The 13,927-nt window shown below is 48.1% G+C and overlaps 1 protein-coding gene across 1 annotated transcript in view; it reads right to left on the bottom strand.

The window, feature by feature from the left end:
- ANKRD23 (ankyrin repeat domain 23) overlaps positions 1 to 5,140 on the bottom strand; it is a 28,586-nt gene extending 23,446 nt beyond the window's left edge. The window contains exon 1 of the mRNA XM_034435218.3: positions 5,080 to 5,140. Within this exon, the coding sequence (XP_034291109.2) occupies positions 5,080 to 5,106 (27 nt within the window). The 5' untranslated portion in view covers positions 5,107 to 5,140. The remainder of the gene's footprint in view (positions 1 to 5,079) is intronic.
- Between the last annotated feature and the right edge of the window lie 8,787 nt (positions 5,141 to 13,927).

Below are 13,927 nucleotides of genomic sequence, written 5' to 3'. Positions count from 1 at the left end.
AGAGAAAATATGGATTGGACATGAAGGATGGGTTCACATTGACACCAGAAGTGGGATTCACATACTGTTACTACCGGTTTGCCCAGCACCGGAAATGAGAGGGTGCATGCATGGACGCTCGCTTCGCTCGCTCGTGCGCCATCCGTGTATTTTGCGGCATCACAAAACACAGTAATTCGCTCGCACGTGCCATCCGTACATGCATGCAACGTCAAAAACACAGCGATATAGGATGGCATTGAACCTGGGCGGGTGGCGGGTGGTGGGTGGGGGCGGGCCCACCCGAACCGGCTGAATACCACCTCTGATTGACACATGAAACCCCAAATCCTGGATAAAAAAAACATCGATATTCACAGAGTGTGTCACGTCCAAACCAACAAACAACCGGTATTCTGGCTGTTTCACACAACGGCCTGAATCAACGGACAAATGTTCTCACAAACACTGGACCATACGCCACCATTCTATAGGAGCCTACTTTAGAGTTGCGCAAACTCATCTATCTGATTTGGGGAGATGGATTCAGACAACCCAAAGCTCTCCAATCAACTACTACTAGACAGTGGTGAAATTTAATTTTTTTTTTAATGACTGGTTCTGTGGGCGTGGCTTGGTGGGCATGGCAGGGGAAGGATACTGCAAAATCCCCATTCCCACCCGACTCCAGGGGAAGGATACTGCAAAATCTCCATTCCCACCCGACTCCAGGGAAAGGATACTGCAAAATCCCCATTCCCTCCCCACTCCAGGGGAAGGATACTGCAAAATCCCCATTCCCACCCCATTCCAGGGGAAGGATACTGCGAAATCTCCATTCCCACCTGACTCCAGGGGAATGATACTGCAAAATCCCCATTCCCTCCCCACTCCAGGGGAAGGATACTGCAAAATCCCCATTCCCACCCCACTCTGGGGCCACCCAGAGGTGGTATTTGCTGGTTCTCCGAACCACTCAAAATTTCCGCTACCGGTTCTCCAGAACCTGTCAGAACCTGCTGGATTTCACCCCTTCTACTAGACCAACCTGACAGCCAGATCTTAACTATTACAATATTGATCTTTGCCAAAAGTTTGAGAAGGCACGCCGCACCGGTGATGAATATATGATTATATTTCACTGAACATTTAACATACATTATTCATCACGGTTATTCGTCGCTTGCTACTGGCAAAAAAAAAAAAAAAAAATTAAATGTGATTCATTAACCAGCTAGAAAATGGATCCATCACAGCGCAAGTTGAAATCCCCCACATTTTATGCAGATCTCAGCTCGGCGTGCAGGAGAGCTGCCCGTTGATAAGGTTAAACAGAAAGCTTTAAAAAGGGATTCTGAATTTCAATCCGTACGTTTCCCCAAGTATGCCCTTTGCCAGCCTTTATGCCGATGCCTTGCACAGCGCTGTGTATTTGTGATTTTATTCTGAATTTCCCCCTGAGGAAAAAAAAGCCTTTGAAGTTTTGGGGAGGAATTCTGCTCCCCTCCTGGCCCGTGGCTGAGATTTGATCCAGTTTACTGAAATGACCCACTTTCTGGTACATTCCTCACGCACGTCGGCGTTGCGGCCTCACTATGCAAGAATTTAGCCCATGCACGCATCAGCTAAATTGGCACAGGGAGAAACACAGAGATTTCTATGTGAGTGAGAGGCAATCTTGTTTAAAAAAAAAAAAAAAGATCTGTGCTTGAAAACAAAAACGAAATTCGAGCCGAGTCCGCCGGCATTCTTTCCCATAACATATTTCACCAGCTTTCTCATGAACCCATTTTCTGGGTTCATACAATACATGGAACCAAACCAGGCTGGCTTTACAGATCACATTCAACCGATGGGCGAGGGGCGGGGGGGCAGGCAGGGGGAGATGCCTGGGCTGGAGCCACAGTTCGAATTTTTATTTTTTTTTAATTTGATTTATATGCCGCCCTTCTCCGGAGACTCAGGGCGGCTTACAATGCGTTAAGCAATAGCCTTCATACTTTTGTATATTTATACAAAGTCAGCTTATTGCCCCCACAAACTGGGTCCTCATTTCACCTACCTTAGAAAGGATGGAAGGCTGAGTCAACCTTGAGCCTTGGAGAGATTCGAACCAGCCGTAATTGCAGGCAGCTGTGTTAATAACAGGGTGCTTAGACCACTGTACTATCAAGGCTCGAATTAATCGAATTCCCTATGAACGTGATGCAAAAACAGAAGTATGAGCTGACCTGGGGGTTCCCCAAGTTGCTTTTTTTCAGGAGGCCACCGGACTCCAAACACAACACAACGTTGTGGGCAGAGGACGGAGGTTCCAGATATGCTGGCTTGGGCTCGGCTGGGGATGATGGGCTTTAGCCCTGGGCCTGACTGGGGAGGGTGGGCTGAGTCCTTGGGCTTGGCACTTTTGGCCCTTTTAAAAGTGTACTAAGGCTTTAAATCAAGGTGTTTAACCTTGACAAGTTTATGACCTGTGCACTTCAACTCCTGTGCCCTTTGGAATGAGCTGCCCCCAGAAATTCGTAAAATCTCTGATCTCCGTGTATTTCGCTGTGCCCTCAAAACCCTGTTGTTCCGCCAGGCTGGGCTATCAGTGTAAAGATTTTAATTGGTTTTAAATGGGATTTTAAATTTGGGGTTTTTGAATTGGGCCTATTATTTAATAATTTTAATAATTTTTAAATTTTGTCTGTCTTTATTTATTTATTGATTGATTTGATTTGATTTCTATACCGCCCTACTCCCCAAGGACTCAGGGCGGTGCACAGCCAAACAATAAAATACATACATACAAAATTTAAAAGTGGAATTAAAATCAAATTAAATAGTTTTGGCCCAGACAAATTAAAACCCCAATCAATTTAAAACCAATTTTAAAATTTGAGTATATAAAATACTAAAAAATTTTATTAAAAATTAAAAATCTTTTATAAAAGAGGGAGAAAAATTAGGCCAGGCCCGCCTGGTGAAATAAAAAAGCGCGGCGGAAGGTGCGCAGATCTGGGATCCTCCGTATCTCCGGGGGGAGCTCGTTCCAGATAGTAGATAGTAGTGTCTTTGTGTTTTTAATTAAGCTGTACACCGCCCTGAGTCCTTCGGGAGAAGGGCGGTATAGAAATAAAATTAATAATAATAATAATAATAATAATAATAATAATAATAATAATAATAATAATAATAATAATAATAACTCCCAGAATTCACCAGCCATGGGAGTTGACATCCCCAAGTCTTAAAGTTGCCAAGGTTGGATCCCTTCGCTTTCCAACTTACTTGCAACTCCCAGCTCTCATCTTATTAAAATTTATTAAAGCGGGAGGGTTGTGGAAGGAGAAGGAGAGGCAGAGGCTGGGGACTGAGTCAAGAGAGGAATCAGCCTGGAGTCCCAGCTGTCTGCAAGGAAGATAAATCCTTCCATTCCCCACCAGCCAGTCAGAGCTGAAGAAGCTTCTTGGATGAGAAGCGAAACATCTTCAAAAGAAAAAATAGAGTCCAGTTGCCTCCTGAAAAAGCACCTTTGGGACAACCAAGACCTGGATGACTGAGAATCTCTACAGACTTTAAGCTATCCAATTTGAGATGAACATCCTTTGAATGGTATGGGAATAGGAATGGGTTTCCAGAGGGAAAAAATTGCAGACTACAGGAACCATTTGCACTACTCAGGTGTCCCTGAGGACACAGATAAACCTCCAAGTGGCCTCAACGACCCTCTAAAAGGATGCAATCGACCAGCTGTCTGCAAGGAGCATCAATCCTTCCATTCCCCACCATCCAGTCAGAGTTGAAGAAGCTTCTTGGATGAGAAGCGAAACGTCTTCAAAAGTAAAAAAAACCAAGAAAGTCCAGTTGCCTCCTGAAAAAAGCACCTTTGGGAGAACCATGACCTGGATGATGGAGAATCTCTACAGACTTTGGCCTGGAGGAAGTATAGACCCATCCCACAGTTCTCTGCATCCTCCCTTCATAACAGCTCTAATGATTTGATCTACCAGTGGGCCACTCTTCATTCCTGCTTTGCTTACTCAAAGCAAACTCAAAGAACTTGCCTCGGACTGGATTAGAATAATAAGGGTTGGAAAGGATCTTGGAGGCCTTCAAGATCCTCAACCCCTGTTCATGGCAGGAGACTTTATTGGATCATGGACAAATGGCTGTCCAATCTTTTCCCCCCCGAAGACTTCCAGTGATGAAGCACCCACAACATCTGAAGGCAACTTCTGTTCCATTGATTTATCGTTTTCACGATCAGGAAATTTCTCCTTTCGTTCAAGGTTGGTTAATGAGCTTCCTTCCACCCATCACTTCTTCTCCTGCCCTCAAGTGCTTTGGAGAATTAGGTTGACCCCTTGTTCCTGGTGACAGCACTTCAAACATCGGAAGGCAACTATCCCATTACCCAATCAGGGGTGAAATCCAGCAGGTTCTGGAGAACTGGTAGCGGAAATTTTGAGCAGTTCGGAGAACCGGCAAATTCCACCTCTGGCTGGCCCCAGAGTGGGGTGGGAATGGAGATTTTGCAATATCCTTCCCCCAGGAGTGGGGAGGGAATGGGGATTTTGCAGTATCCTTTCCCTGCCACGCCCACAGAACCGGTAGTAAAAAAATTTGGATTGCACCACTGCCCCTAATCCTACTCTTTGTTAAACTAAATGTAAAGGTTCCCCTCGCACATGCGTGCTAATCGTTCCCGACTCTAGGGGGCGGTGCTCATCTCCGTTTCAAAGCCGAAGAGCCAGCGCTGTCCAAAGACGTCTCCATGGTCATGTGGCCGGCATGACTCAACGCCAAAGGCACACGGAACGCTGTCACCTTCCCGCCAAAGGTGGTCCCTGTTTTTCTACTTGCATTTTTTACCTGCTTTCGAACTGCTAGGTTGGCAGAAGCTGGGACAAGTCACGGGAGCTCACTCTATTACGCGGCGCTCGGGATTCGAACCGCTGAACTGCGGCCCTTCTGATCGACAAGCTCAGCGACTTAGCCACTGAGCCGCCGCATCCCGTTCGTTAGACTAGACATACTAAATTCCCTCAATGGTTCATCATACGGCTTATTATCTGCAGTCCCCACCAATCCCAACACAATTCTTCTCGGTCTTACCAACTGCTGAATGCTGAGTATCTCCATGATCCTCCCTTCCAGAGCCGCAATGCTCTCTCCAGTGACTTGCCTGGACAGCTGCATTTATTCTGCCCTGGGGGTGGGTGGGTGGATTTAGGCCGCCATCCAAAACTCCTCTGGCACCCACTTGGGCCCAGCAACTGGATTGCTGGAGTGCCATGTAACACCCGCTAAAATAACTTCATTAAATGCCTCTAGTGGGTGCCCATATCCAGAGGGAGGAGGAGGCGGGGGAGTGAGGGTACAGCCCATTAATTCAACGGTTCAGCTGTTGAGTTTCCCAAGGTTTCGATGAAACCGGATTGGCTTTTCCCATCAGCCCAAAAGAAAAGGCTGTAGTCAGTGGCGAAATCCACATTTTTTTTTTACTACCGGTTCTGTGGGCGTGGCTTGGTGGGCGTGGTGCGGCTTGGTGGGCGTGGCAGGGGAAGGATACTGCAAAAGAGCCTTGGTGGAGCAGTGGACTAAAGCGCTGTTAAGTAGCACTTAGCTGCCAGCTGCCTGCAATTACTGCAAGTTCGAATCTCACCAGGCTCAAGGTTGACTCAGCCTTCCATCCTTCCGAGGTAGGTAAAATGAGGACCCAGTTTGTGGGGGCAATAAGCTGACTTTGTATAAAAAAGAACACCGCTTAGGGGGGGCTGAAAGCCCTACTATATACAAAGGTATATACAAAAGTATGAAGGTTATTGCTTAACGCATTGTAAGCCGCCCTGAGTCTCCGGAGAAGGGCGGCATATAAATCGAACCAATAAATAAATAATACATAATAAAATCTCCATTCCCACCCCACTCTGGCTGCCAGCTGGAGGTGGTTTTGGCCAGTTCTCCGAACTGCTCAAAATTTCCACTACCGGTTCTCTAGAACCTGTCGGAACCTGCTGGATTTCACCCCTGGCTGTAGCCCTTCAGGAAAAGCTATTCGTGAAACGACTTTCCCTGCATTGTTGCAGAGTTATGGCTGAGGATGGGTGAAGTGGTCACCAACGGGTGGTCCGTGGACCACTGGTTTTCCGTGAGAAAATTTTGGTGGTCCGCAGAAAAATTATTTGCATTTTTTATACTGCACTAAATCAGGGGTCCTCAAACTACGGTCCCTGGGCTGGATATGTGCAATGAATGTTTGTGTTGCTGCAGAGAGTCTCCCCCTTTGGGGTCTTTTTGTGTGGGTCAGAAATTCGGATTCGGGGTCTGCTTCAGCCTCCTGGTGTGGGGCTTTGGGCGAAGGCTGGAGGGAAGAGCCGCTGGTGGCGAAGAGCCGGAGGGCCTCGTTCCAGTGGGACAGCATCATGGCCTGGAACTGGCTGACCATCTCAGCCCATTGAGCCTCCAGGCGCCTGTACCTGGCCTTGCACTCTTCCCTCTGCTTGGAAAGCCTATGCTCCTAGTCCTCAGTGAGGTGCTTCTGCTGAGCCTCCTTTTCGGTCAGATCCAATTTGAACTGAACTGTTTTGCCAACTCTTTCTCGTGGTGGCTGCTTAGCTCCAACAACTGCTTCCTTTTGGGGGCCCTAAGGAGCCCAGGCGGGCAGGAGAGGAGTGGCTGGGAGGGGAGAGGCAAGTAGAAGCCAGCAAGGTACCCCTCGACTTGAGTGACATCAAGTTGTCCACGCCCACCCAGTCACATGACCACCTAGCCACGCCTACCCATCCGGTCATTAGGCAGATCGTATGAGTGGTCCGCGGGATTTAAAATTATGAATTCAGTGGTCCCTGAGGTCCGAAAGGTTGGTGACCCCTGAACTAACGTGTCACATTACGACTTCCACGGTCCCTTGTTAGTGGCCCTGGTAGACGTTGGACTCCAATACGTCAAGAAGACTCAAGGTTTCCGGATTCCCTGCAGCTCTGCACCAAAATTCAGCTTCCTGAAGCTAGTTAGTAGTCAGGCTTTAAATCTGACATTTTTCATAATAGGCTGCTTCTACCGTTAGCTAACAGCAATTTGTAGCTTTATGGTTGAGTAATGGAGATTGTAGGAGCATTAAATACAGACTCGTGCACCTGAGGGTGACTCACCCCGTTTTAGGAAAATGTTTCTTGTCACTTGGGAGTTTTAATTCCAAAGACAAAACTGAGAATCAAATGTTTTTTTTTTTTTTTTTTTTTTTGGGGAGAAAAATTGAAATAAGCCTCATTTCATAGACATTTCCACAAAACTCCATTTATAAAATGTCATTATTATTTCCACCTTGCTGACTGGATAGAGGGTGACCAAGAATCACAGCTGGTGGACTTTCCCCGCGTGGCCAGAGGTGGGAAGAGTGGTTTGAAGTATCACGACAATAATTTTCTGACGGAATACAATCGGAGAGTTGTATTCCGTCTTAATAGAAGTAGAATTAATAGTCAATTTAGGGGGAGGAATTTTAGAAGCGTTGATCATGGTTCGATTCTCACCAGGCTCGAGGTTGACTCAGCCTTCCATCCTTCCGAGGTGGGTAAAATGAGGACCCAGATTGTTGGGGGCAAAAGGCTGACTCTATAAATCGCTTAGAGAGGGCTGGAAAGCATTGTAAAGCAGTATATATGTCTAAGTGCTATTCCTTCCTTCCTTCCTTCCTTCCTCCCTCCCTCCCTCCCACCCAGTGGTTAGAATCAGTATTGCAGGCTGACTCTGCCCACCGGCAGCAGTTCGATCCTGATGGGCTCAAGGTTGACTCAGCCTTCCCTCCTTCCGAGGTGGGTAAAATGAGGACCCAGACTGTTGGGGGCAAGAGGCTGACTCTGTACACTTCTTAGAGAGGGCTGTAAAGCGGTATATAAGTGCTATTCCTTCCTTCCTTCCTTCCTTCCTTCCTTCCTTCCTTCCTTCCTTCCTTCCTTCCTTCCTTCCTTCCCTCTCCCTCCCTCTCAATGATTAGAATGAAGTACTGCAGGCTACTTCTGCTGACTGCCAGCTGCCTGCAATTTGGCAGTTCAAATCTCACCAGGCTCAAGGTTGACTCAGCCTTCCATCTTTCCGAGGTGGGTAAAATGAGGACCCAGATTGTTGGGGGGACAAGAGGCTGACTCTGTAAACTGCTTAGAGAGGGCTGTAAAGCATTGTGAAGCGGTATATAAGTCTAAGTGCTATTGCTTCGGAAGGAAGGAAGGAGGGAGGGAGGGAGGGAGGAAGGAAGGAAGGAAGGAAGGAAGGAAGGAAGGAAGGAAGGAAGGAAGGAAGGAAAACAAAGAGAAAGAAGGAAGGAAGGAAGCTGTGTTGGTGCAGTGGTTAGAGTGCTGTATTGCAGGCTAACTCTGCCCACAGCCAGGAAATTCGATCCTGACCAGCTTAAGGTTGACTTAGCTTTCCATCCCTTCCAAGCAGTGCTGGGTTGTTTCCGGTTCACACCGGTTCACAAGAACCGGTAGTACAAATTTGTAGTAGTTCGGAGAACCGGTAATAACATTGGCTGGCCACGCCCCTGAACCGGTCGCCACTCACTTACCCGCCCACATCAGAGGCTTTTTTTTTTTTTCTTTTAAAAGCATTTTTTTCTACAACTTCTTCGGCCGAAAAAATTCTTTTAAAAGTTAAAAAAAAAAAAAAAGCCTCTGATGATCGCGCGGCTCAGCTGGGATCGTCAGAGGCTTCTAAAAGCATTTTTTTTTTCTGCAACCTCTTCGGCCGACAACAAGCTTTGGCTTTGATCGCGGTTATGCAATTAGGCCGCGGTGTTTATCAACGGCAGTTTATAACATTTGAAGCATCGAGTGGGACTCTAGCCAGGATCCCTCCTGTTTCCCCCCACAACCCCACCCCACTCCAGAGCCTCCCTTGGCTCTGCTGTTGGAAGTGCCTACATGATGAGAAAAATTACCCGAAGGATTACAGCAATGCCAAAGTCAGGACTCTGTGTCACTGTGCCGGGTAGTTCGTGTTACAGCTACAGATAGAAATAGACTCGCAAGGCCGACATTCTATCCTCCCGCGCTCTCATGGCGTTCCCCTCCTTCTCTTCCCGCTCAAAACAAGCCTCACCGCTTGACTCTCAAGGATAGAAGCTATCCTGTTTTGAAAACAAGGCCGCTGAACCCCAGCGGAGCTTCTTCCAAAGATCTGGGAAGAGAGGCGCAAGGAGAAGGCCTCCCTCTCCCAAGGTCCTTCGCCGTAAGTGCCAGGTGCCCTGTGGTTGGTGACGTATACCCACTGCGGGGAGCCAGAGTGCCATACCTGCCCTAAGAAGGAGGTGGGTATTCACCGGTCGCTCTCCGAGGCGAGAGATGCCAATGGCTAAACGTCGTGCCCTACTTCGCTTTCCAACTGGCAGCCCCATCGCACAGGCTGATGAATGGAGGCAAAGCCAAACAGGGGATATGTTGGATTTATTTTGGGATGCTCCTGGCACCGCCTGGGAATGTGCGTTCCTGAATTCAAGTACAGGAAGCCTTGGCTTGTCTCAGAAAAAAACCCAAAACAGGCCTGAAGCTGGGTAGTCCTTGGAAGAGAGACCACCAGGAAACAACATGGCTACAGGCCGGGCTGGGAAAGAAAAGGAAAGGGGGGAGAGAAAAAGAAGACATCCTAAAATAGGAATAACAACTGCCATTTCATCACCAAAGCTCTACATAGGATAGATTAGATAGATGAACAGAGTTGGAAGGGACCTTATAGGTCATCTAGTCCAACCCCTCACTCAAGCAGGAGACCCTACACCAGGGATGAAATCCAGCAGGTTCTAACAGGTTCTGGAGAACTGGTAGCGGAAATTTTGAGTAGTTCGGAGAACCGGCAAATGCCACCTCTGGCTGGCCCCCGAGTGGGGTGGGAATGGGGATTTTGCAGTATCCTTCCACTGGAGTGAGGAGGGAATGGGGATTTTGGAATATCCTTCCCCTGGAGTGGGGAGAGAATGGGGATTTTGGAATATCCTTCCCGCTGGAGTGGGGAGAGAATGGGGATTTTGCAGTATCCTTCCCGCTGGAGTGGGGAGAGAATGGGGATTTTGAAGTATCCTTCCCCTGGAGTGGGGAGGGAATGGGGATTTTGCAGTATCCTTCCGCTGGAGTGGGGAGGGAATGGGGATTTTGCAGTATCCTTCCCCCTGGAGTGGGGAGAGAATGGGGATTTTGAAGTATCCTTCCCCTGGAGTGGGGAGGGAATGGGGATTTTGCAGTATCCTTCCCCCAGAGTGGGGAGGGAATGGGGATTTTGCAGTATCCTTCCCCTGGAGTGGGGCGGGAATAGAGATTTTGCAGTATCCTTCTCCTGGAGTGGGGTGGGAATGGAGATTTTGCAATATCCTTCCCCGAGGACTGGGGAGGGAATGGGGATTTTGCAATATCCTTCCCCTGCCACGCCCACCAAGCCACACCCACAGAACCGGTAGTAAAAAAATTTGGATTTCACCACTGAGAAGGACCCTGAGGACACAGATCAACCTCCAAGTGGCCTCAATGACTCTGTAAAAGGATACAAATGACCAGCTGTCTGCAAGGAGGATAAATCCTTCCATTCCCCACCATCCAGTCAGAGCTGAGGAAGCTTCTTGGATGAGAAGCGAAACGTCTTCAAAAGAAAAAAAAAAACAAGAAAGCTCACTCGCCTCCTGAAAAAGGCACTCAGGTGAGAAGGCTGCTTTAGAAGAGCCTACAAAAAGAACACAGGAGGAACTTCTACCTGTATCCAACTGAAGCAAGTTTGGTTTGGGAGCGATTAAAACATGCCCTGTTTTTTCGATCGAATGCTTTGATTGAATGCTGTAATTAAGAATGTCAGCCCTTTGAAAATGATTAAACTCTTTTCTTCGGATAACAAAACAAATGCCATCTGCAGGAATTTGCACATGGGAGGAAAAAAAAAACAACCCCTTAAAAGCATCCATTGTGTGTAAAGGGCAGGTATCCTTTTAGAAGAGGCGTTTCAGGATGGCACACAGACCAAGTTGTGCTTGTTTAAGGCCACACAACGTGTTGCTTTACATCCGTCCCATTTCTACATGTCTTTTCTCGTTTTTTTTTGCATCGGGTAACTTTTTCCTTTTTTCCAGCTCATTGATTAAAAGCAATTTTTAAAAAAAACCTTGCCTGCTACATCTCTTACTAACCAAGGATTTGAAGGCTATCACCATTGGTGGAAAATGGGGCCCGTAAATAAAGGTAAAAGTTCCCCTCGCACATATGTGCTAGCCGTTCCCGACTCTAGGGGGCGGTGCTCATCTCCGTTTCAAAGCCGAAGAGCCAGCGCTGTCCGAAGACGTCTCCGTGGTCATGTGGCCGGCATGACTCAACGCCAAAGGCGCACGGGACGCTGTTACCTTCCCGCCAAAGGTGATCCCTATTTTTCTACTTGCATTTTTTACCTGCTTTCGAACTGCTAGGTTGGCAGAAGTTGGGACAAGTCACGGGAGCTCACCCTGTTATGCGGCACTCGAACAGCTGAACTTTCGACCTTTCGATCGACAAGCTCAGCATCTTAGCCACTGAGCCATCGCTTCCCAAATAAATTGTTGTGGTTCGCCAGCAGCCTGAGGAGCTGGCAGCGGAGTCGGAGAGCAATGAAGCTGAGGAAGAACAGGGGCCAGTCCTGGAGGCTGGGGAAGGCCGGGATGAGGGTTCTGCGTCGGAGGCAGAGATGGGGCCAAGGCGATCGGGGAGTGATGTGCGGACTCCGGAGCCTCCAGAGGCTGACAGTAGAGAGGCAGAGGAACAGGAGGAGCCTGTTCCGAGTGCACGTATGAGAAGAGCTGCCAGAAGGCAAGAGCAGCTACACGAAGTAGAACCTTTCGTTACGGCTTCTGGCAGGTGGTAACGCTGGCCGGGGACTTTCTGAGGGCAATTCGTTTGTCCCCGGATTAGACGAGCTGGAATGCCTCTCTATCCGCGGTGACCTATTCCTCATCGGAACCCCGGAAATCAAGATCTGTTCTTGATTTACAGATTTGACAGAAAGGAGGCAAGGCAGGGGTGGGTTCTAATTTTTTTTACTACCGGTTCTGTGGGCGTGGCTTATTTCGTGGGCGTGGCTTGATGGTCATGTGACAATTCTTTAGGATTTAGCAGAGGTACTGGTCTACCAGGCTTTTAACTTCTTGGAGAGCAGTACCGGTCTACTCATTTGTTTTTGGAGGCCCCGGCCTACCCATTTGTTTTTGGAGGCCCCGGTCTACTCATTTGTTTTTGGAGGCACCAGTCTACTCATTTGTTTTTGGAGGCACCGGTCTACCCACTTGTTTTTGGAGGCATTGGTCTACTCACTATTTTAGAAGGCACCGGTCTACCCCCACACTGCCTTTTAACACTGATCAGCTGTAAGGCGGCCCTTTGAAACCGCGCGGCAAGAGTTTAAACAGTTTTTTTCCTTCTAGCCGATCAGCTTGGACTCGGGAGGCAGCGAATAGATTGAGGGTGGGGCCAAATAAAAGGTAAGACTAACACGGGTGTGTGTGTGTGGCAGGAGGGCCCAGCTCCTGAACAAAGAGAACCGGTTCGGTGACGTCATATTGTCACTGCTACCGGTTCGGCCGAACCGGAAGGAACCCACCACTGAGGCAAGGCCCAACTAACCCTTAGGGAGAGCTTCCAAACTGTTAAAGAGAAGACGGACAGCAGAGCCAAGGATCCAGAAAAGCAACCGGGCTTCCTTTTCATGGGATGGGATCGAACAAAGACTAGGCAGCCATCTGTCAGGGAGTGTTTAGTGACCGTTCAAAGTTACAACGGCACTGAAAAAAGCGATTTAGGACTGTTTTCCAGATTACGACCGTTGCACCTTCCCCATGTTCATGTGACCAAAATTCAACTGGCAACTGACTCGTATTTATGACGGCGGCAGTGTCCCGGGGTCACGTGATCCCCTTTTTTGAGACTTTCTGACAAGCCAAGTCAAGGAGGGGGGGGGAGCCAGATTCACTTAACAACCGTGTTACTAACTGAACAGCCTCAGCGATTCACTTAGCAACGGTGACAAGAAAGGTTGCAAAATGAGGGGAAAAAATCGCTTAACCAATGTCTTGCTTAGCAACATAAACTTTGGGCTCAACGGGGGTCGTATGTTGAGGGCTACCTGTATAGCAAATGTAAAATAGCAAAAAGGAAATGGAATCAGGGTCACAATGGCAGGGAACCAGGATGATGAGGGGACTGGAGGCTAAAACATACGATGAACGGTTGCAGGAACGGGGCCTGGCTAGTCTAGGGAAGAGAAGGACCAGGGGAGACATGATAGCAGTGATCCAATATCTGAGGGGCTGCCACAGAGAGGAGGAAGGGGGTCGAGCTATTTTCCAAAGCACCCGAAAGCCAGACAAGGAACAATGGATGGAAACTGATCAAGGAGATTTTCAACCTAGAAATAAGGAGGGGTTTCCTGACAGTGAGAGCAATCAACCCATGGAACAGAAGTTGCCTTCAGAAGTTGTGGGAGCTTCATCACTGGAAGCTTCCAAGAAGAAACTGGACTGCTATCTGTCAAGAATGATGAAGGGTCTCCTGCTCGGCGGGGGGTTGGACTACATGACCTACAAGGTCCCTTCCAACTCTGTTAAATCTGTTAAACCTTGACAAGACAGAAATGTCATCTTTCTAAATCAAAGCAGCTGATCTTTCTGCTTCCATAAAAACCGAGATTCCCTACACCTTTGAGAGCCCACCATGATCCTAGCACGTCTTCCCAATCCGTTGGCTTTCTGTGGCTCCTAAAGTTAAGCCAGGCTGAAACATTCTCCAAACTTCAGACCAAGAACATCTCACATCTTCCTTACACCAACCAAGTGCTCTGGAGAAGCTCTGCTTGGGGGTGAGGGGGGGAGGCATGTGGGTTGGAGAATTTTGAGCACTGTGGTTTCCACACGTCTGAAGAACATCTCATTGAAAAACAGTCCAACTAGATAAACTTAGAAATCGAA

This window comes from Pantherophis guttatus, chromosome 9 (genome assembly GCF_059756535.1).
Source record: "Pantherophis guttatus breed Tessera chromosome 9, ASM5975653v1, whole genome shotgun sequence".
NCBI classification, from domain to species: domain Eukaryota; kingdom Metazoa; phylum Chordata; class Lepidosauria; order Squamata; family Colubridae; genus Pantherophis; species Pantherophis guttatus.
Note: the sequence above shows the minus strand (reverse complement) of the source record. Positions and strands in the feature narration are given on the sequence as shown.